The sequence below is a fragment of the Protobothrops mucrosquamatus genome, unplaced genomic scaffold (genome assembly GCF_001527695.2).
Source record: "Protobothrops mucrosquamatus isolate PMUCROS unplaced genomic scaffold, P.Mucros_1.0 scaffold1114, whole genome shotgun sequence".
NCBI lineage: Eukaryota > Metazoa > Chordata > Lepidosauria > Squamata > Viperidae > Protobothrops > Protobothrops mucrosquamatus.
The window spans coordinates 69,463-92,732 of record NW_015387333.1 but is presented as its reverse complement, the minus strand read 5'-3'; the positions used below and the strand labels follow the sequence as shown (position 1 = coordinate 92,732).

Genomic DNA, 23,270 nt, shown 5'->3' with positions numbered 1-23,270 from the left:
TGGAAGGCAAACGAGGTCCAGGCAGAAGAAGAACATCATGGCTTCAAAATCTAAGGGACTGGTTTGGACAAAATTCAGCAGCAGTTTTTCGTGCGGCTGCTGATAAAAACAGGATCGCCAACATGATCGCCAACGTCTGATAACGGATATGGCACAAGAAGAAGAAGGAGGTTCTTAAAAGCTTCAAAGAATGGCTCATTAGGAGGGGGGGGAAGAGAGCTAATACTAGAGGCTGCTTTTTGACGAAGCTGTGCTAGATTGCAGACTGTGCATTAGGCTCCAGGTAGTTTATGGAGAGCAGAAATGAAGATCAGTGGGCTGAGCGATGCCTCCATCTTTGCTTCTGGCCTCTGGAACATCTTCTCCCCCCCTCCCCACCATGTGAGCTTGGCCTCAACCCTTCTATCCTTTCATAAGGGCCTAAAGATGGTAAAGGTTTGAGGACCCAATAGGGAACAGCACAGTGGAGGTGGTTGATCAAGTAACCACAGATCCCACCTCAACACATTCCGCCCCCGCCCTCCCCACGTATCCTTGATTTTAATCTTTGGCTTTAATTTTATTCATGCTTTAACGTAGATATATTGTTTTTATGTCTGTAAGCTGCCCAGAGTTACCATATGGTAATATGGGGTGTGTGTGTATGCGCAATAAACTATAAATAAATAAATCTTGGCTGAGCCCTATCATTTCTTTCTCTAAGGCGGTAGCGTTCTGCGGCAAACATAACAGGATTTTCCAGAGGACAAAATGTGTAGACCAGTGTTTCTCAATCTTGGCAACTTTTAAGATGGGTGGACTTCAATTTCCAGAATTCCCCAGCCAGCAGACAGACACACCCGGAATGCCATTCAACCTTCTAGCCCGGGGTGGGGAACCTTGGCTCTTTTATGACTCGTGGACTTCAACTCCCAGAATTCCTGAGCCAGCCATGCTGAGGGGAAAGGGAGAGGTTTCCAAGCTGAGCCATGCTGGCTCAGGAATTCTGGGAGTTGAAGTCCACAAGTCATAAAAGGGCCAAGGTTGCCCACCCCTGTTCTAGCCAGTTGTTTGTCTTGGTATCCATTCACACAAACCTTTAATGGGGAAAAAAGATATACAGGCAGTCCTCAACGTTACGACCCCTGATTGAGTCCAAAATTTACGTTACTAAGCGAGACCTTTGTCAAGTCAGTTTTGCTCCGCTTTACGACCTTCCTTGCCCCAGTTTGTTAAGTGAATCACTGCAGTTGTTAAGTTAGTCACACAGTCGTTAAGTGAATCTGGGATCACGTGATCCCAGGACGCGGTGACAGTCGTAAATATGAGTCAGCTTGCCAAGTGTCAGAATTTGGATCACGTGACCCTGGGGATGCTGCAACAGTGGTAAAAATTTTTAAAAAAATGGTCCTAAGTCACTTTTTTCAATGCTGTTGTAACTTTGGTCTTTATTGTAAGTCGAGGACTACCCGTAGTTAAATAGCACATGCTAAAATGACCCATATCTTGCACTACCAGCTCTTTGTCAGATTGGAAACTAGAACATACTTTTCTTTTTAATCTAGCCTTCATAGCCGGGGTCGCTGCTAAAGTTATTTAGGGCCAAGCCACCCCTGCCCCAAGCAGGTCTTCCTTGGACTATGTGTACATTTAGAGCTTTCTGAGAGCTGGGAAGAATCCCAGGAGAGCTTGAGTGACCTGATAGACGCTGTGGATTCCATGTTTGGGGATCTGGTTGCTTGGGGCTCCACAGCTGGCCACCACGCTACATACTACCAAGATAAAAAAAAGATGCTGAGGCCTTAGGAAGAGCATTCACTATGTTTCCCTAACAAAGGCTTAGGGGAGACCTGATAGCAGTCTTTGGAGATTTAAGGGGCCATCACGGAGAAAAGGTGGTTGACCTACTCTCCGCCACACCTGAAGACAGGACAAGAAGTAAGAGATGGAACCTGGTCAGAGGGAAATCCAAACTGGAATTAAGGAGGAATTTCCTGACATTGAGAACGATTAATCAGTGGAGTAGACTACCTTCCAGAGTTGTAAATGCTCCATTGCTGGAGGTTTTTAAGAAAAGATTCTCCAGGATGATATAGGGACTCCTGTCTTGGGTAGGGTGTTGGACTAGAACAGGCGTCTGCAACCTTGACAAACTTTAATTCCTCAGCCAGCATAGCTGGGAGCTGAAGTCCACAAGTCTTAAAAGTTGTCAAGGTTGCAGACCCCTGGACTAGAAAACCTCCCAAGGTCCCTTCCAGCCCTATGATTCTAAGTTGGTCTCTCTTGGTTGAATTTCTTTCGCTAGACTCTTGGAATATAAATAGGATTAACAGATGCTGCTTTGAGCTGCTTGGGAGGATGTGCCGGTTCGTGCGCCTCTGCCCCCCCCCCCCATATGCCATAAATTCTTTTCCATTTTACGCCTCAAAAACGGTCGGGAGTTCAGAAGCCGCAAGAGGATATGAAGATGTCGTGCTTTGTTGATGTTTCTGGCTTTCTTAACAAGAAGCAGGGGTTGAAAATATTCTCTGCGCTGATCCTCCCTCCTCCGTTTGGCCACAGCCCGTGGCGGCACGGATAAAAACTGCTTTTTTCGGTTATTGAGTTCCGTGTGTCTCTGTGGTTTGGAAGGTTTTGTTTTTTTTTTTAAACCAACGGGGTGGTGTTGAAAAGCTCCAAACACCGTGGAAAAAAAAACCCCACACCCATTTCATTTCAAGCTTGGGATAGAAGAATAAAGGGTGTTGTTTTGTTCTAAGTTTGGAGCATGTGGAGTGGCCATTTCCATTGCAGACGTTTGCACGCCCCTCACAAAAATGCTGTTTTCTTTTGAAGGAAGACTTGTCTAGAAGACAGGCAGTGGGGTTCAGAAATGCTGAATATTTGACCCAACGACTAGAACGGGACTGTGCTTCTATAACAGTGGTGGCGAACCTATGGCACGCGTGCCAGAGGCGGCACTCAGAGCCCTCTCTGTTGGCACGCGCGCCACCGCCACCAGCAGCAGGTCCATCAGGCCGCCACCGCCACCCGGAGCAGAAGCCCCGCCCAGCACAAAGGAGGCGAAGTGGCCGACTAGCAAGCTCGAGTAGAGGTGGTAGAGCAGAGGTCACCAACCATTGTCGATTGGTGGACTGGAAGAAAAGGGAGGGGGAAGCATTTTACATGCGTGCATGTGCGCACGGGGCTGCGAGCAAGCACCTGCTGCAAATGGGGCGGAGCTAGTGCCTGTGTGATACTCACTAGCCCTGCCCTGTTCTTTCGTGGTGCAGCGCCTTGTATGTGCACCCCACGGCGTGGCGGTGGCCGTTTTTGCACCTTGCAGCACGGTGGCCCATTTTTGTGCCCCCAGTTTTTGCGTGTCAGAGGTGCCTCCCTGCCCCCCCAGGGCACCACAATGCTGATGCGTCCCTGGCACTTTGCAATAAATAAGTGGGTTTTGGTTTGTGGTTTGGGCACTCGGTCTCTAAAAGGTTCGCCATCACTGTTCTGTAATAATCCTTCCACACAGGAATCCACTCCCTGTTTCTGCCTGCGTTCCTCATTTCAGCTGCACCTTTGAGTGGGTGGGTGAGCATGGGGAGATCTATGGAAAGGATTCCGTAGCACTTGCTAATGTGAGTAAGACTCCCTTCCAGGCAGGGAAGGGTGATTTTAAAAAAAATAAAAAAATTGCCTAGTAATTGAGTGGAGCTTGGCTCTCCAAGTCTCTGCCAAAATAACACATTAGCATTTTTAGGCAGGCTGGTACAAATGTCAACTAGTTTGGGCTGTATTCCCAAGCGCAGAGATTATTTCCTGTTTTTGGAAAGCTCTCGGATCCTTTCCTTGCATTATCTTGAGTGAGGAAGGGAACTGTTATCAGTGTGTTTACCATTTCTTCTCCTAAGTGTTTGCTGTCACTACTAAAGGGCCAGGCTCTGAGTTTTGTGGGAGGGGCCTTGCTGTGCTTGTACATAATTGGTAAAAGTTGAGAATTACGCATAGTCTGAACTTCTTGTATGAAGTTGGAAACCAATGATGACTTTGCACCTTGGAATCTGTAACTGGCCCGTTTGCTATCTGGCTCAGTTCAATTTTAATCCAACAAGCCAAGATTTAATTGGAAAAGTGATCCTTGCTTTCCCCTTTTTATTGTTGGATACCATTTGTTCCTTTAAAATAAGGAACTATTTTTTTTAAAAAAAATCTATCAGCGAACAAGTGCTGTATTTCCTTTAGTTTGGTCTCAGTAAGCTTTAACTTGATTCCTCTAGAACAGGGAGAGGCAACCAGTGGCAGTACCAATAATGCTGGATTTCAGCTCCCAGCATCCCCCGTCACGGGCTCTGCTGCCTAAGGATGCTGTCGTTCAGAACAACTGGAACATAGCTTGTTGGCTTCCTCTACTCTGGTGTAGCTTTCCCAGACCTTGGCTCTTCCACTTGAACTCAACTTCCATAATTTAACTGTGCTGGTTGAGAAGTCACAGTTCAGCATATCTGGAGAACATCAGATTTCTAGAGAACTCTAGAGAAGACACTCGTCTAGAATTTCATTTCCTGTGTTTGGATTAGTAGAAATATGTAACTAGCTTGAGAGTAACTAGCAAGACGTCAGGAGAAAAAGGAAGTTTACACAGAACCCAGTAATGTTTGATATGGATAAAGGGACACTTAGCGGGCAACTAAATTTCATTTTCGATGTGTGCCGTTGTGCCCACAGTAAAAAAAAATGACAAAGGTTATCTCATCACATCACCTCATCTCATCTCATCTCATCTCATCTCATCATCTTCTCATCTCATCTCATCTCATCTCATCTCATCTCATTTCATCTCACCTTATCTTATCTTATCTTATCTTATCTTATCTTATCTTATCTTATCTTATCTTATCTTACCATCTTCTCTTCTCTTCTCTTCTCTTCTCTTCTCTTCTCTTCTCTTCTCTTCTCTTCTCTTCTCTTCTCTTCTCTTCTCATCTTATCATCTCTTCTCATCTCATCTCATCTCATCTCATCTTATCTTATCTTAACTTACCATCTTCTCTTCTCTTCTCTTCTCATCTCATCTTATCATCTTCTCATCTCTTCTCATCTCATCTCATCTCATCAACTTATCATCTTCTCTTCTCTTCTCTTCTCTTCTCTTCTCTTCTCTTCTCTTCTCTTCTCTTCTCTTCTCTTCTCTTCTCTTCTCTTCTCTTCTCTTCTCTTCTCTTCTCTTCTCTTCTCAACTGGATTTAAATTCCAAGGAAAACGATGCCAGAATTCCTTTTTTCTCTCTTTAGGAAGGGAAAGGTTTTTCTGACCAGTCAGGTCCAACTCTTGGGGGCTCATCTCTGTTTCCTAGCCGCTTCCATGGTCATGTGGCCAGGAGCACTATACGCCGAGTGCCGTTACTTTTCTACCAAAGTGGTACCCGTTTATCTACTTCCATTTGCATGCTTTCGAACTGCTAGGTTGGCGGAGCTGCGGCAGGAAGAGGTGCTCAGCCCGTCATGTGGTTCTTGGGTCTCAAAGCGCTGACTTTTCAGTTGACAAGCCCAGGGTTTTCACTACTGGGCCATCGTGCCCCCTTTTCTCCCTTTACCTGCTTTCAAAATGACTTTTTTTTTTGCCAGCAAGTTAGAGTTGGTCTCGCCTACTCCAAGAACAAAATGCAGCGTACGCCATCCATTTAAGTACACCTTACCATTTTGGATTAAAGTCGTCCATCTCGCCACTCTCTTAAAAGGATTCTTCTTCCAGCCAGGGGGGGAAAGCCACTCCAGTGATTTCCTGTAATTACGATGGGTGTACACAGCAATGTTGTAATTGAAGCTTCAGCTGCTTCAGGCATGAAACTGACTCACGTTCCTCGGCGTCTTCTGGAAAAGGACCCACTGGGACATTCAAACCACCTACAGAGTTTGCAACAGGTTTACAAAGCCGGCTATTGTGTTGGGGTTGAACGAGGGAGAGGGATCTGGAAGCGCTGAGGCAGGAAATATTGGCTTTGGGACGAGGTGGAATATGAGTCACCTCCCTTAGATGACATACACCTATGAAGTCTTTTACCCTCTCCAGGTTGTTCACGTGTGCTTTTTTTAATATATAAATATTTTATTGGTTTTTAACTATAACGATCCCCAGTGCCTGGTGTACAGCGTGTTGTCTTGGTTTATATTTTAACAAGGAAAAAAAAAGACGATAATCAATTAACAATCAATAATGTTTTAAGTTTGACAATTCCATAATTAGTATATTAATTAATGACAGATTTCTTTGATCTTCCCTTCTCCCATTTATATTCTCCTTCAACCTTAAACAAAATATAATTCTTAATGTTTTCAATATGTAAATGGTTAGATATAGGTATTTTTTTTGTATTTATGCAAATAATAATAATCTCCACGTGTGCATTTTGATGTTTAGAGCTGAGCACAGTAAGGTCACTAATACAACCTGTGCCTTGAGTGGTAGCAGAATCCAGGAACATGCTAAATCTGGAATTTGCATCTTTTAAGGGAAGTGCAGCTTCCTCTGAAGAGAGAGGCATACCTCCTTCCCAGACCTGTGAGTTGCCAGTCCAGTGGCTCTTCTTTGTCAGGATTTAATTTCATTTTATTGCCCCACATCCACTCTGCTACATTGTCTAGACCAGGGGTAGGCAACCTTGGCCCGTTTATGACTTGTGGACTTCAGCTCCCAGAATTCCTGAGCCAGCATGAGGGAAACTTTGGCCCCTTCATGACTTGTGGACTTCAACTCCCAGAATTCCTCAGCCAGCATGGGGGAACTATGGCCCCTTTATGACTGGTGGACTTCAACTCCCAGAATTCCTGAGCCAGCATGGGGGAACTATGGCCCCTTCATGACTTGTGGATTTCAACTCCCAGAATTCCTGAGCCAGCATGGGGGAACTATGGCCCCTTCATGACTTGTGGACTTCAGCTCCCAGAATTCCTGAGCCAGCATGAGGGAAACTTTGGCCCCTTCATGACCCGTGGTCTTCAGCTCCCAGAATTCCTGAGCCAGCATGGCTCAGCTTGGAAACCTCTCCCTTTCCCCTCAGCACGGCTGGCTCAGGAATTCTGGGAGTTGAAGTCCACCAGTCATAAAAGAGCCAAGGTTGCCTACTCCTGGTTTGACAAGACCTTACCTGATTTTAACGGGGAAAAAAAACCCTAGAGCTCGGTGTCAGCAATGTACTGATGTCACCAGCCCCACGCCCTGATTGGTATCATTCAGTGTCTCTTGTCTAAATGACAAGCAACATATTTGACAGGACAGGCATGCAATAATTTACTTACTGAATCCGAAACTGAAGGCGAGAGTAGAATCCCTGGAAACCTGTATTCCCTTCACCTCCCCATTCCAGCCCCACTGCTCACTGCACATTTGCAATCTGGAGTGACTGGAAACCAGTCGGCCGAAGTAGTAGCTCCATTTGCATCGGTAGGTCGGTATCGGCAGCACACTGCAGTGGCACCCAAACAAACTGCAGGGCGAAGCCACTTTGCCAATGTGGAACTTGAAAACTGAGGTTGCTTGAGTTTCTCCAGATTATATGCACAAGCATCGCAAAATATGCAGACACCTACATCTCTCCCACATTACTGCTAGGGGAAATAGCTGGCAGAGGGGCAGTTATTACATCCATTAGTAAATATGAAAAAGATCTCGGAAAAGCCAAGCTATTTTTTTAGTCGTGCTTCAAAAGCAAAGGTGCAGAACATCAACTAAAACTACATAATCTGTCCTATTTCTTGGTGGCTCAAAGTAACTTCCTCTGTTTCTGCCCCGGTCAAATCTGTGCCTTCCTTGCTTAAAGCAACATCTAGAAATTAATTCAAGGACGATACTCAAAATCTGGACCCATTTTTTTAAAAAAATACCTGCTTCCACTTCCTGACATCTAAGAGAAACCACCTTGTTCTTAGTAATGAGAGCCCATCGTTATCATTCTCATTTTTTTAAAACAAACAAACAAACAATAATGCTTCATCCTCAATTTCCTGTAAACAGATGCATTCTCTCAAAATAGCTGATCTGTTTGTCATCCTCCTCCAAGAAAAGAAGGCTAACAAACAGACATACTTTTCTCTGTTAAGAATCTCCGAAACGGGTGGGGTTGGAGAAGCAGGTTTTAGGTAATGTCTTGTGATGAACTTGTGAAGCCAGCCCTGTTCTAAGAGGAAGCAGACTTGAAGACAGGCAGGCATCTATAGCACTCGGGGGGGAATTTCCATGCTTTTCCCTGCAGATCTACTGCTATCGGGTTTTTTTTTCCCCAAAGAGATTTATAGCCTACCCATCCACCCTTGCCTTATTTGGAAATATTATTTGGAGACACAAAGTGCTCCACCTATTTCTATTAAAATGAGAGTAAATGCTGAAGCATGCTATTTCCTTTTTTTGATTTTATCAAAGAAGGTTAAAGGGTATCTCTAATTTCCAGCTTTGATGAGATAGTATGTTTTTCCCACCTTTTTTTTTTAAAAAAAAAAATACTGAATCTGTTTGGAAGTATTTCACCCCTGAGCTTTTCTCCCAATGCGTGCAAAACGGGTGAGGAAGGAAGGGTGAATGAGGGATCCTTGATGCTGTCTGAGCTTGGTGATTTTCTTGCAGACGTTTCATTACCCAAACTAAGGGTAAGTGATGATGTTACCTAGTTTGGATAATGAAACGTCCGCAAGAAAATCACCAAGCTGAGTAGAGCATCATTTCAGCCCTGAGCTACAAATATTCTCCTTTATCAAAATGGTGACTGTTTCTGCAAGTCAAAAAGGGGTCTTCATATCCCCTCGTTGGATGGAGAACTCAGTGTTACTGGAGTTTATGTTGTGGGTGGCTGGGGCAAAGGCCTGGTCAGATGAAGCTGCCTCCCCAAAACGAAATAAATGTGGCATTTGTTGGGGATTGAGAAGGGGTGGGTGTTGGACATAATGTAAAGAGAATGTATGAATGCAATTTGAATAATCCATAAAAATATAAGCACACAGAGCTTGTATAGAATAAACTCATTTTTATTCTCAGTCCTGGAAGCAAAACAGCACTGCCTTGGTTATCACATTTTTGATTTCTTAGTCCAGTTTGTCAAATTTTTAGAAATCAGGATATGCTGCTGGGTTGGGGTCCCTTTTTGCTCCTGTCTCAGTCCTCTAATGTATAATGATTCCCAGGGTCCTAACTACGGGCATGTTATGTTGCAAATGATGATGTGCGCTAGGATTGGGAGCATTCCTTGAACTGTTTGTAATGTGTGCAATATCACATCTCTCTCTCCCTCAGGAAGCCTGCAGACCTTCAGAATTTGGCTCCCGGAACACACCCGCCTTTCATCACCTATAATAACGAAGTGAAAACTGATGTGAACAAGATTGAAGAGTTCCTTGAAGAAGTTCTCTGCCCACCCAAGTAGGTGTCACTGGGATGGTCGGATAGAAGGGAAGGGCGAGATTCCTGTAGTTATTTTCCATCGTTGCCCTCGTTGGTTCTCAAAGTGTGCTTAGCTCACTGAATCCAAAGCTGTTTGGACTGCACAATCTAGACCAGGGGTGTCAAACTCGCAACCTCATGTGGCGTGTCATGACTTTTTTCTCATTGCCGGCAAAGGGGTGGGTGCCCGTTTCACTATGACGCATCTGGCCTGCGGGCTGGCAGTTTGGCACCCCTGATCTAGTACAAGTATTCTGCAACTTGCATCTATTTCTTCAGCGATCTTTTGAAGTTCCTGTTCTGTCCCAGCCTACACGAGTACTTGCTCAACTGCTTTACTCACGAGAAGAAACCCCTCTTCATGGAACCAGGCAGGACCCACAAGAAAAAACAAACCCCTTGTAAGGAACCACTTCAGTCCACATCTTAAGAAAGCAGAACTCTTGGAAACAATCTCTTCCAACAGGAACTTTTATTAAGAGTAATTGATAGCAGGCATAATACACAGGATCTGAGGGATTCCCTTACAGATCGATGTTTTAAAGTGTCCCTAAGCAACACCCACCCCACAGTTCTTCCAGGCGATTCAGACCGGCAAATTTCTAGGTGTTAAATCCAGGAAAGATAACATCAATCCGGCTTCCTTGTGCATGATCATTCAGCAGCTCTTCACACCTTATTTTGATGACGGAGAAATAAACCAGATCCCGGAGGTCTGTATTTTTTCGCCCCCCTTTTCCTACCTGCCTGGTAAGGAGGAGAAGTTGAGAGGGGGCATAGGATAAGAAGCAAATTGTTACATTGTAATGGTTAGCAAACACGAAAGCGAATAAACAAAAGGTTACTTTGTAGTGAATAGAGGAAGTGAAAGTAATAAACCTGCATGCATATCCCCCCCTCCCCCTTGGGAGTATGGCAGGATCCAGGGAAGGGTAAGAATTGGTTTTAGATCAGAGAAGATAGATAAAAGGAAATATAACTGGATTCTGACACCCCTTTTATTTTTACACACCCGACTCAATGTCCAACACTTCAGAGGCAAGCAACACAATCCACAAAAACCCAATCCTCAGCTCGAATGGTTCCGTTTGGCAACCAGCACCTCCCACACCTTCCCCCTTTATAATCCAGCCGGGGCATGGCTTCTTAATGGCTTTTCCTTTGCCTCTTGAGCTGCCCCACTGCCTTCCTCTGTCTTGCTCGTCTCTCTGCTCTGCGCATCCGCGCATCCGGGATTGTCCCCAGCTGTTCCTCTTCGTCACCCAACTCAGGCTCCCAAAACAGCTGTGTTTCTGCCGGATCGTGAGTAGAAGGGCCGGCCTCCTCGTCTGACTGTGAGTCTTGGTGCTCCTCAAAGTGACTCCAATGTCACTCCAGGCCCCTCCTCCTCATCTGAGACTCAGCTGCTGGATCCCCTGGGCTGGTGAGGAATCACAACAGCTGCAGTGAAAAAGATGACTTACAACTCTGGTCCTCACACTTAACGACTGTTGCAGTATCCCCACGGTTGCATGATCAAAATTTTGGCAGGCGGCTGATATTTATGGAAAGTGACTTACAACTGGTCCTCGCACTTAACAACTGTTATACTTTGTCGTGGTTAGATTTGGAATATTATGTTCAATTCTGGACAATCCGGTTTGAAAGGGATATGGATAAATTAGGACAGGCCCAGAGAAGAGACACAAGGGATTGTTGTTGTTAGTTGCGAAGTCGTGTCCGACCCATCGCGACCCCATGGACAACGTTCCTCCAGGCCTTCCTGTCCTCTGCCATCTTCTGGAGTCCATTGAAGCTCACGCCTCCTGCTTCAGTGACTCCATCCAGCCACCTCCTTCTCTGTCGTCCCCTTCTTCTATTGCCCTCCATCTTTCCCAGCATTAGGCTCTTCTCCAGTGAGTCCTTCCTTCTCATTAGGTGGCCAAAGTACTTGAGTTTCAACTTCAGGATCTGGCCTTCTAAAGAGCAGTCAGGGTTGATCTCCTCTAGGAGACACAAGGGTTACTGAACACCAAACACACCAAGGAATCATTAAAAGATCTGAAGCTGATCTCATAGAGAACCAGTTTGGTGTAGTGGTTGAAGACACCAGGAGTTGGTGAGTTCTAGTCCTATCTTAAGCATGAAAGCTGACTGAGTGACTTTGGGCCAGTCACTCTTTCTCAGCCCACTTCACCTCACTTCCCAGAGTTTTTTGAGCAGGGGCGGGGAAAGAGGAGGAGGAAGGAGTAGAGGCTACGCTGTCCACCTTATTTAAAAAAAAAAGGTGGGTTAAAAAAGAAAAAGAAGTAGTGTTCTAGCACCGTCTAAAACAGTGGTTCTCAACCTTTTTAATGCCGCGACCTCAACCGGTCGTAAGTCGAGGACTAAACCGGTTGTAAGTCAAGGACTAAACCGGTCGTAAGTTGAGGACTAAACCAGTTGTAAGTCAAGGACTACCCAACCGGTCATAAGTCGAGGACTTTCCCTGCCCGGGAGCGCCGCGCATGCGTGGTTCCGCCCCCTGCGCCGGCCGAGGCGTAGCTGGCAAGCGGCAGAGACGGAGCAGGCCGACCACCAGCTGGCCCAGCCCAAGGGAGGTAAGGCACCCGCCAGAAAAGGGGGAAAAAATGGCGGACAAAAAAAATGGACAAAAAAAATGGCGGACAGCCTTGCTTGGCGACCCCCATGAAATGGTCGATCGACCCCAAATGGGGTCCCGACCCACAGGTTGAGAACCACTGGTCTAAAAAGTTGTCGCTTGCAAGAGGTTGCTGTAGCTCTATTCTTCATTGAAATTCAGAATCCGACAAAGACCGGCAACTTCAAATTAAAAGAAAGGAGATTCAGACAATATCAGGAAGAATTTCCTGTCGGTAAAAACTGTGGAACAAAGCAAGCAGAACAATGGCTTGCAGGCTAGCGTGGCACCTGTGAGCTGCTGTTGGGATTTATTTTAGGACCTCTGGGACCGAAACATTTGCACGAAGAGCCCTCTCTTCCTCCCCTGCCCCCAGTTTCAGTCTTGAATAAGCTCATTTCACAATCTTTTCATTGTTGTTAGTTGCGAAGTCGTGTCCCCGCCTTTCATACTTTTAGGCCCTGGCCAGATTTGAGCGGAGTCTGCAAAGAGCAGTTAAAATTCAAGTGACCGATTGATACAGAATTGGAGTACAGGTGGTCCTCGACTTACGATCACAATTGAGCCCATTTCTGTTGCTAAGCGAGACAGTTGCTAAGTGAGTTCTGCCCCATTTAACGACTTTTCTTGCCACAGTTGTTGAGTGAATCACTGCAGTTGCTAAGTTAGTAACGCGGTTGTTGTGAATCTGGCTTCCCCATGGACTTTGCTTGTCAGAAGGTTGCAAAAGGGGATCACGTGACCCCAGGAGACTGCAACTGTCAAAAGTACATGCCAGTTGCCAAGCTCCCGAATTTTGATCACGTGACTACAGGGAGGCTGCAGCAGTCGTAAGTTTGAAAAATGATCATAAGTTATTTTTTTTCAGTGCCATTGTAACTTCAAACGGTCACTAAACAAATGGTTGCAAGTTGAGGACTTACTGGATATTTCAACCTGAAGCATCACTTTATGGACTTCTTAAGGGGATATTGGACGAAAATCAAAATTCAAGTGTCGGAATGTCACAAATCCGTATTGAAAGGGATGTTACTAACAATGAGGGCTACAAGGAATAAGCCGAGAAGTCTAATCCTGTGTCCCAGCTCATGCTGTCTGTCACTTAATCTCTTTCAGGTATGTAAAGCTTTCAGTAAAACACCCAGAATCCAACACTGCTGGGATGGACATCTTTGCTAAATTTTCAGCATTCATCAAGAATTCCAGACCTGAAGCCAATGAAGGTAGGAAGTCCATGCTGTGTTCTTGGAGTGCTGTGTAGCATTCGGGCTGCTTCCTCTAATTCAGAGGTGTCAAATTCAATTTCATTGAGGGCCGCATCAGCATTGCGGTTGCCCTTGGGGGGGCAGGTAGGTGTGGCCAGGGTGGGTATGGCCTACTGGGTGGGCGTGGATGGAATGGGTGTGGCCTACTGGGTGGGTGTGGCCAGCTCTACATCATTCGCGTCAAGGGTGCCTGTGGGGGCCTGGGCAGGAGTGGGACAGATCCGAGGGTCTCTGGCAGAAGGGGGTGGGACCAGGGCAAAGCCCATATGTGAAGCAGGCGAGGGCCATTTGCTGGCCACTTCCAGGTGATGGTCCATTTCTTCATTCCTCACAAAGGGTGACACCTCCCCAGCATGAACCCAGGGGACGGGGCCGACGTGGCAGGGGCTGGTTCCTCGCTGTTTCCAGACGGCCTTGTGGAGCTAAGACTGAATGTGTTTCAGCATAGATGGCCACCACAAAATTGTACCTTGGCTCCCGGCCGGCCTGGGCCAGGGCCAAGGCAGCGGGGGCCGTTCCCTCACTGTTTCCAGGATGGCTTCGCGGGCCACATGAAACCACTTCGCGGGCCGCATCCGGCCCCTGGGCCTTGTGTTTGACCTGTCTGCTCTAATTAGTCTGCAGTGATGAAGGAAGCTTTTTCTTTATAAACATACAGGTAGGTAGTCCTCGACTTTCAACAGTTCATTTAGTGACCGTTCAAAGTTACTGTCAACGCTGCTAACATCGGATGTTCTTGCTTTGACAACATCTGGAGATGCAGCCTTCTTCTTTCTTATGCTTCACTCTTAGAATTAGATGATACTGGGGGGAGGAGGAGGAATGTGAGGGGAGTTAGTTCGACATAACAATATTGTAATAGTGTGTGAACTCAGGACTTTTGAAATAAGAGATCATAAGAAATGGCGGGATGGAGTAATGGAGGGAAAGCCTGCATTTCAAACTAATTGGAGAATGTGATTTATGACTGTAAATTAGAGGAGGGAATTGTGCTTTGATACTATGTGTTCAGGGGAGGGGAATCCTGTTTTTGGCTTCGACCATGTACGTGCCGAAGCTATGCTGCCTGAATAAAGATTCTTTAAGGTAAACAATGCCTCAAGGTTCTTTGAAGAGTTTCCTCTGTCGGAACCATGACAGTTAAAACGGCATTGAAAAAAGCAACATGGCTGTTTTTCACACAAAAGACCATTACAGCATCCCCATGGTCACGTGATCAAAATTCAGATGCTTGGCAACTGGCTCGTACTTACGACAGTTGCAGTGTCCCAGGGTCACGTGATCCCTTTTTGCGACTTTCTGACAAGCAAAGTCAATGGGGAAGGCCATTGTCACTAATTTATCAACTGCAGTGATTCACTTAAAAACTGTGGCAAGAAAGGTCATAAAACATGGGGCAAACCTCACTTAACAACTATCTCAGTAACAGACATTTTGGGCTCAATTGTAGTCATAAGTCGAGGATACCTGTAGTCTACTTCTTCCCCTGTCCCAAGCAAGCAGGTTTTTTAAAAGAGTTTTCCCCAAATGAGCGATATTCAGATATATGAGATTTCGACTCCCCTCGCCAGCGCTGGGCAAGCTACATGTTACACACAAGCTTGTGATGAACTCTGCTGGCCTCTGTTGCGGCTGTTTTCAGGAGCAGAAAAGTGATGAATTATTTCCTGTTCTGACTGCCAGTCTGCTGCTTCTCAAGGCCTTCCAGATACATCTTTGCAACAGTACAAGAAGAACATACCTGGAATTGGGTGCATCCGTTAGCAGAGAGTAAGCAGGGGCCAGAAACAAGCTTTGCCCTTCTAATTTCTACTTTAATTGCGCCTCTCCTAAAATGGCAATGGCAATGAAGATGACATTTCAAGATCCTGCCAATATTTGGGTATTGCGCAACTTTTTAACACAATAGAGTTGGAAGGGACCTTGGAGGTCTCCTAGTCCAACCTCTTGCTCAAGCAAGAAACCTGATAACATCTCTTCTTAAAAATCTCCAATGTTGGAGCACCCACAACTTCTGGAGGCAAGTCGTTCCACTGATTAATTGCTCTAACTGTCAGGAAATTTCTCCTTAGTTCCAGGTTGGTTCTCTCCTTGATTAGTATTGTATTATAATACTATAATAATAATAATAATAATAATAATAATAATAATAATAATAATAATAATAATAATAATAATAATAATAATAATAATAATAGTAGTAGTAGTAGTAGTAGTAGTAGTAGTAATAATGATGATAAAGTTGGAAGGGACCTTGGAGGTCATCTAGTCCAAACCCCTGCTCAGGCAGGAAACCCTATACCATTTTGGACAAATGGCTGTCAAGTTCCTTCTTAAAAACTTCCAGTGTTGGTGCATTCACCGCTTCTGGAGGCAGGTTGTTCCACTGGTTAATTGTTCTAACCGTCAGGAAGTTTCTCCTTAGTTCTAGGTTGCTTCTCTCCTTGATTAGTTTCCATCCGATGCTTCTTGTCTTGCCTTCAGGCGCTTTGGAGAATAGTTTGACTCCCTCTTCTTTGTGGCAGCCCCTGAGATATTGGAAGACTGCTATCCTGTCCCCCCTCGTCCTTCTCTTCGTTAAACTAGACATACCCAATTCCAGCAGCCGTTCCTTATATGTTTTAGCCTCCAGTCCCCTATCGTATTGTATACATTAGTATTATAATATATTTTTTCCCTCCACCGTGCTGTAAAGCCCTAATGCTTTTCTTCTGAATTGCCAAGAGCTGGGAAGAGAATACTTTTTCCGGCACACAGACAAAGTCCTTTATTGAACATTCCACAAACCAGCAGTCATGCACGGTGTGTTGGTGGCAAATGCAACCTCTTGGCCAGTGATGGCGAACCTTTTAGAGACCGAGTGCCCAAACTGCAACCCAAAACCCACTTATTTATCGCAAAGTGCCAACACGGAAATTTAATCTGAATACTGAGGTTTTAGTTTAGAAAAAATAACTCATACATTAACATCTTTTGTCTAAAAAGAAAAACACAATAACAAAGCTTTCAATGATACCAACAACTTTTTACTGAAAGGTAAAAGTTTGCATTTGGCCTGCTTTTGAACAATTAATGTGATTTTTGCTGTTGTATGCATGCTGATAATTTGTCTAACCTTGGCTTATACTTTGTAAGTTTGAGAGCAACACATGCAGCACTCAGGTCATCTGTTAGTCTGTTTCTGGTGTCAGATTGGATATAATTCAAAGCTGAAAACAGCGTGCTCCATCCGGAGGCTTGTTTTGGCTAGGAAGGGGCTTGAGAAATGGCTTTTTCCTGCGAAAACGTAGCCAAAGAGTGAGGCACACGTGCCCACAGAGAGGGCTCCGAGTTCCCCCCCCTCTGGTACACGTGCCATAGGTTCACCACCACTGCTGTAAGCATGTGGAACTTCTGAATTGCCATCAGTTCCTTTCGGTGTTGCCTCAAACGAAACAAGGCTGCAGTAAGCAAAGCAGCATGCAAATAAGATGGGGGAACTCTGAACATAATTTCTGTACAGAATCGCTCATACTTCACATCCAGGAAAAGGAAGATATTGTTTCACGTGGCCTGTAACACTAGGAGCAATTTTGCATCAGGATTAATGGGAAGCCAGCTGTTGGGATTGTTTTCTTGGAGATATTATTAGGAGGTGGTAGATTAGGGGTCTGGAGGAGAATACAACGAACAGTTATGGGACCTGGATATGCCTAGTCTTTCAAGGAGAAGGGCTAGGGCAGGGGTAGGCAACCTTGGCTCTTTTATGACTCGTGGACTTCAACTCCCAGAATTCCTGAGCCAGCATGAGGGAAACTTTTGCCCCTTCATGACTTGTGGACTTCAACTCCCAGAATTCTTGAGCCAGCATGGCTCAGCTTGGAAACCTTTCCCTTTCCCCTCAGCGTGGCTGGCTGAGGAATTCTGGGAGTTGAAGTCCACGAGTCTTAAAGTTGCCAAGTTTGAAGATCCCTGACCTAGAACAAGAGTAGGCAACCTTGGCTCTTTTATGACTCGTGGACTTCAACTCCCAGAATTCCTGAGCCAGCATGGCTCAGCTTGGAAACCTCTCCCTTTCCCCTCAGCATGGCTGGCTGAGGAATTCTGGGAGTTGAAGTCCACGAGTCATCAAAGAGCCAAGGTTGCCTACCCCTGGGCTAGGGTCATATGATAGCAGTCTTCCAATATTTGAGAGGCTGTCACAAAGAAGAGGGGTCAACCTATTCTCCAAAGCATCTGAAGGCAGGACAAGAAGTAACAGATGGAAGCTTATCAAAGACCGAGCCCGCCTAGAATTAAGAAGAACTTTCCTGACAAAACAATTAATCAAAGACTTCCCTCCAAAAGTTGTGGGCGCTCCAACACTGCAGAGATTGGACAGCCATTTGTCTGGAATGACATAGGGTCTCCTGCTTGAGCAGGGGGTTGCACTAGAAGACCTCCAAGGTCCCTTTCAACTCTTTTATTCTGTATTATGTATCTGCTGCTTGCCATGCAAATAACTCTTTGTGGCCGTCTTTTGAACCTCTTGTAAACAATTGTAGGTTCTGTAGGGATGAAGGACATAAATTCTTAAATTAGAGAGAGCACATTTATTTGCCCTACTGAATCAATTGGTTCTGCTCCCCAAAACCAAACCAAACAATAAGCAGAAAACTGAAACCAAGTGCGGCAGTTGGGAATTCCTAGAGGCACTTTGCTTCCGGATCTATCAGCACTATCTGAAATGGGAGAAGGAACCTCTGTTTTTAGCCCAGGTTTCTGCAAGAAGACAAGTTGGGTTGAAGAAGAGCGCCCCCTGGTGGTGTTCTGCGGGAAGAACCCATCCAGAGCTGTGGTGGAGATTTTGGCAAAAAAAAAAAAACAAACCCCACAAGCCAAGAGACTTAATAGCCTAATTCTTACTCTGAAGAGACCTTGTTCCTTCCAAAACTTAGTACAGTTTACAGATGAAGAGAGCTTCTGATTATGTTTTAAGCTTTTGAAATATATTTATTATTCGATTAATATCTCACCTTTATTTTGTTCAAGGCTGAAATGCCTTGTAAAGGGAGCTTGACTGTCCGGTGCAAGAAATCAGGAGCCAGGACAGAGTTCAAAAGTACTACAAGTTTGTCTCATGCTATCTGTACAAAAGAATCTGAGCTAATGGTCAAGGCGAGTTGGCGATAAGAGTCAATGGACTTCAAAGGGGGCTGGATTTAGGTCTGTTATGAGGACATAAGGATTCCATACTAATGGTGTATTTGACCCTGCCCTCGGGCTCAGCCTGGCCATCTCCTACGTAGACCATCTAGCACAGGGGTGTCAAACTGGCGGCCCGCGGGCCGGACACATCACACGCAGGCCACACCCACCCTGTCTCTGCAAAGGCAAAAAACGGTGTGATACGTCACAATATGTTATGTGACACGATCAATTTCATACCTATGATCTAGCACAAGGGTAGGCAACCTTGGACTCTTTTATGACTGGTGGACTTCAACTCCCAGAATTCCTGAGCCAGCCATGCTGAGGGGAAAGGGAGAGGTTTCCAAGCTGAGCCATGCTGGCTGAGGAATTCTGGGAGTTGAAGTCCACAACTCATGAAGGGGCCATAGTTCCCCCATGCTGGCTGAGGAATTCTGGGAGTTGAAGTCCACCAGTCATGAAGGGGCCATAGTTCCCCCATGCTGGCTGAGGAATTCTGGGAGTTGAAGTCCACCAGTCATAAAAGAGCCAAGGTTGCCTACCCCTGGTCTAGCAGGAGCCTGCTACTTTTGGAGTGGCTGATGGGATAGAGAAGATTCGCTCCCTGGGCTGCCCATCATCTTGGTTTTTAATTTTAATCTTTAACCTTTTACTCTATTTTAATTGGGGTTTTTTTGCCCTTTTTAACTTTTTATTATATTGTAAGCTGCTCAGATTCGCTGAGTAGAATTTCTGCTGCTAAGTGAGACATTTGTTAAGTGAGTTTTGCCCCATTTTATGACCTTTCTTGCCACAGTTGTCAAGTGAATCACTGCAGTTGTTAAGTTAGTGACACAGTTGTAAAGTGAACCTGTCTTTCCCCATTGATTTTGGTCTACAGGGTCAGAAGTGTGAAAAACTGTCACAAAGTACTTTTTTTCAGTGCTGTTGTAACTTCGAATCGTCACTAAAGGAACTGTTGGAAGCCGAGAACTACCTCTATTAGATGAGCAGCATGGAAATACAATAAATGAATACAAATAAACAAAAACACCAAAAGAAATAATTAAAATAAATGTCAGAAGAAACAACCCAGTAAACAGCAGTGGTAAAAGGCAGTCTTCTTCTTGTGTCATATCCGTTATTGGATGTTGGTGATCATGTTGGCGATCCTGTTTTTAGCAGCTGCACGAAAAAGTGCTGCTGAGTTTTGTCCAAACCAGTCCCTTAGATTTTGAAGCCACGATGTTCTTCTTCTGCCTGGACCTTGTTTGCCTTCAACCTTTCCCTGGAGGATTAAATGGAGTATGCCGTACTTTTCTGGGTGTCGCATCACATGTCCAAAATATTCTAATTTTCATTTTTTAATTGTTTTGATGATTTCCCTTGGCTTTCCCAGGCGGCTTATCCCCTCCTCATTTCTGATCTTGTCAACCCAGCTTATACGTAACGGCCGCCTGTAAATCCACATTTCAAATGCTTCTAGTCTCTTCAGGTGGCCTTCTATCAGAGACCGACTCTCTACTCCATAGAGCAGGATAGAAGGCAGTAGAAGTCATTAAAGTGAACTTTGAACTCTTCCCAAGAGGCTCTTTCTCCATCTGTTGGCTACCATGCTGGCTGGGGAATTCTGGGAGTTGAAGTCCACACATCTTAAAGCTGCCAAGGCTGAAAAACACTGCTCTAGAGAGAAGTCAGAGGGATGATCTAATTCTGCACTCTTGTTTTCCCCTTCCCCTGCTGCTTTTTACCCTACAGTCTTAGAGAGGGGTCTTTTGAAGACTCTGCAGAAGCTGGATGAGTACTTACTTAGTCCCCTCCCCGATGAGATTGACGAGAACAGCATGGAAGACATCCCTGCCTCTACGCGCAAATTCCTGGATGGGAACGAGATGACGCTGGCAGACTGCAACCTGTTACCCAAGCTACATATTGTCAAAGTAGGTGGAATTTTGACCCAAGAACTGAAACAAGCCTACCTACAGATTTAATGCTCGACTAAATATCCATGGAGATTCCCAATTATCCAAGTCATGGTTGTCCCAACGGTGCTTTTCAAAAGGCAGCTGGACCTTCTTGGTAATTTTCCTTGAAAATGTTCAAAACCGAAGCAACATTCAAAAGCTCAGTTCGGAACTGAAGAAGCTTCTTGGATGAGAAGCGAAATGTTTTCATGGAAAATAAGCAAGGAAGCCCAGTGGTGTAGTAATCAGTGCTCAGTCATTGCAGGGTGCAAATATGGCTGACCACCTTCGCAGTGTTTATTCTTTTATACAGTTTATTCTTTTATACAGTTTTCCAAGCAGCAAAAGTTTAACATGGCAATAGCGTAGCAATAGCATTTTATTGGTTAAACTCCTTACCAATCCTTAAGAAGATATCAGCCAGGAGGCCCCAAACAGGGAGCAGTTTGCTGCTACATCCTGTTGGTGTAACCTAGCTGATATCAGGCAGGTGAGGTCATTGTACCAGCCTGGGGTAGTTTCCCACATTGCCATGGTGATGTGAAGGGATGAGATCATGTAGAGCAGCGGTTCTCAACCTATGGGTCGCGACCCCATTTGGGGTCGATCGACCATTTCATGGGGGTCGCCAAGCAAGGCTGTCCGCCATTTTTTTTCCCTTTTCCGGCGGGTGCCTTACCTCCCTTGGGCTGGGCCAGCTGGTGGTCGGCCTGCTCCGTCTCTGCCGCTTGCCAGCTACGCCTCGGCCGGCGCAGGGGGCGGAACCACGCATACGTGGCGCTCCCGGGCAGGGAAAGTCCTCGACTTACGACTGGTTGGGTAGTCCTCGACTTACGACCGGTTTAATCCTCGACTTAGGACTGGTTTAGTCCTCGACTTACGACCGGTTGGGGGTCGCAGCATTAAAAAGGTTGAGAACCACTGATGTAGAGAGAAGAGGCATGCAGGCTTTGGAGGGGGGCAGTTTGCTGCTCCCGACCTCTACCTGGCCCCTATCTCTACACAGTGGCCCTTTGAAAAGCACCTTTGGGATTTAATGCTGGACTTTCAGCTAAATGTATGAAGCTGAAAACCAGTTTAAACTGTCCCTGTTTTCTGAAACCTTTGTGTTGTGGGCTAATTTAGAATTTGCAGGATGAATACTGAATCGGGTGGAAGTTAAAAGAGGTTCCTGATAGCATCGTATTTGTTTAAATCGGCATTTTTCAAACTTGGTAACTTTAGGTATATGAGGACTTCAACTCCCAGAATTTTTCCCTGGCTGGAGAATTCTGGGAGTTGAAGTCCATCCATCTTAAAGTTGCTAAGGTGCGCATCGGTATGTTTTTGGGAGGCTTTCTGAAGGAAATCTGGTGAATTAAATGCTGTGTCAGTTGGTTTCGGAGAAGCTCCATTTAGACCAGGGGTAGTCAACCTTGGCTCTTTTATGACTCGTGGACTTCAACTCCCAGAATTCCTGGCTCAGGAATTCTGGGAATTGAAGTCCACGAGTCATAAAAGAGCCAAGGTTGACTACCCCTGATTTAGACAGTTCTTTCTCAGGCTTCAAGTTTCTCCAAAATACTCTTCTGAAACCCAGTTCTTTCTTTGCTCCTAGATTGTGGCCAAAAAGTATCGCAACTTTGATATTCCCAAGTCTATGACGGGCATCTGGAGATACCTGAAGAACGCCTACAGCCGCGATGAATTCACCAACACCTGTCCTGGAGACAAAGAGATTGAAATCGCCTACAGCGACGTAGCTAAAAGACTCACTTAAACAAACAAAAAAAAAGCGTTGTTTCACGTGTATAAGAAAAAGCTTTTTTTAACAGACTGCTCTCTCTCTCTCTCTCTCTTTTTTTTTTTTTGGTCTTTTAAGATAGCCATTTACTTTGCATGTATCTTGCAGTTAATTCAAGTGCTACACTGGGCAAACCAGGTACTGTCTCATTTGTCTTTCTCTCTTTTGTTAAATGCAAATTTATATTACACGGCTTATTCGTTTTGCCTCCTGTAAAAGGGCAACTGCAGCTATTAATAGGACTGTGTATAGCCATTCTGGAATCTGCCCCCCTCTTCTTCCCAAAGTTAAGTGGTCCAGGATTTTTTATCTTATTAAATAGGTTCTGGATTCAGGTTAGGACCAGAGCCGGTTCATATGGACAGAAGAACGAGGTAATCAAGTTTTGTCCTGGAGTTCCCCCAACAGGGGTGTATACATAATTGAACACTATTTCCACGTTAAACCCACACACGTACGCACACCGTCTTAATGGGGAAGCTGGCCCTATCTGCCCTTTTCTAAAGTAGCATTTTATGTGCAGGGACTTACAACTCCCCACCCATAGCTATGGCGATCCTGTCTAGGGAAGGCTTGATGCCTTGATCATATTATCTTCATAAACTCTCCTTTGGATCTCAGATTGAACCTGGGTTTCTTAAGTTGGTTTAAGGAGATGGGCATCTTGTTGTATTTGGAAAAGAAGCTTAATTTTCTTTTTTTTTTAAAGCTATACTGTTGGTCTGCCTGCACCAAAAGCTCTTCCAAAGTTGCTTGCAGAACTCTTGGGCAGGTTTGGGGTTAAGATTAGGGTTAGTACATTTGTCCATCAGCTTGACAACATTTTGGAACAAGGTCGAACACCAGGGCTGATGCCTACTCAAAGTGGATCTGGTGAGGAAGAGGAAGGTGAATGGGAAATGCATGTTCACCGTAGACATTCTCACAGAAGGCCAGTGTTTTGTTTTGATTCCGGATGAGTTGTTTCTCAAACATGGCAACTTTTAAGATGGGTGGACTTCAACTCCCAGCATTCTGGGAGTTGAAGTCTACCTGTCTTAAAAGTTGCCAAGTTTGAAAAACTCTGCTCTGGATGATCAGCTTAGAATCTGGTAGTCTTCTTTAGA

General features: G+C 45.2%; 1 protein-coding gene across 1 annotated transcript in view; it reads left to right on the top strand.

Annotated features, from left to right (window-relative positions):
• The window catches only part of CLIC4 (chloride intracellular channel 4), a 57,116-nt gene extending 34,676 nt beyond the window's left edge, over positions 1–22,440 (top strand). The window contains exons 3-6 of the mRNA XM_015820297.1: positions 9,238–9,363; positions 13,121–13,227; positions 20,176–20,357; positions 21,979–22,440. Of these exons, the coding sequence (XP_015675783.1) occupies positions 9,238–9,363; positions 13,121–13,227; positions 20,176–20,357; positions 21,979–22,140 (577 nt within the window). The 3' untranslated portion in view covers positions 22,141–22,440. The remainder of the gene's footprint in view (positions 1–9,237; positions 9,364–13,120; positions 13,228–20,175; positions 20,358–21,978) is intronic.
• Positions 22,441–23,270: the final 830 nt, after the last annotated feature.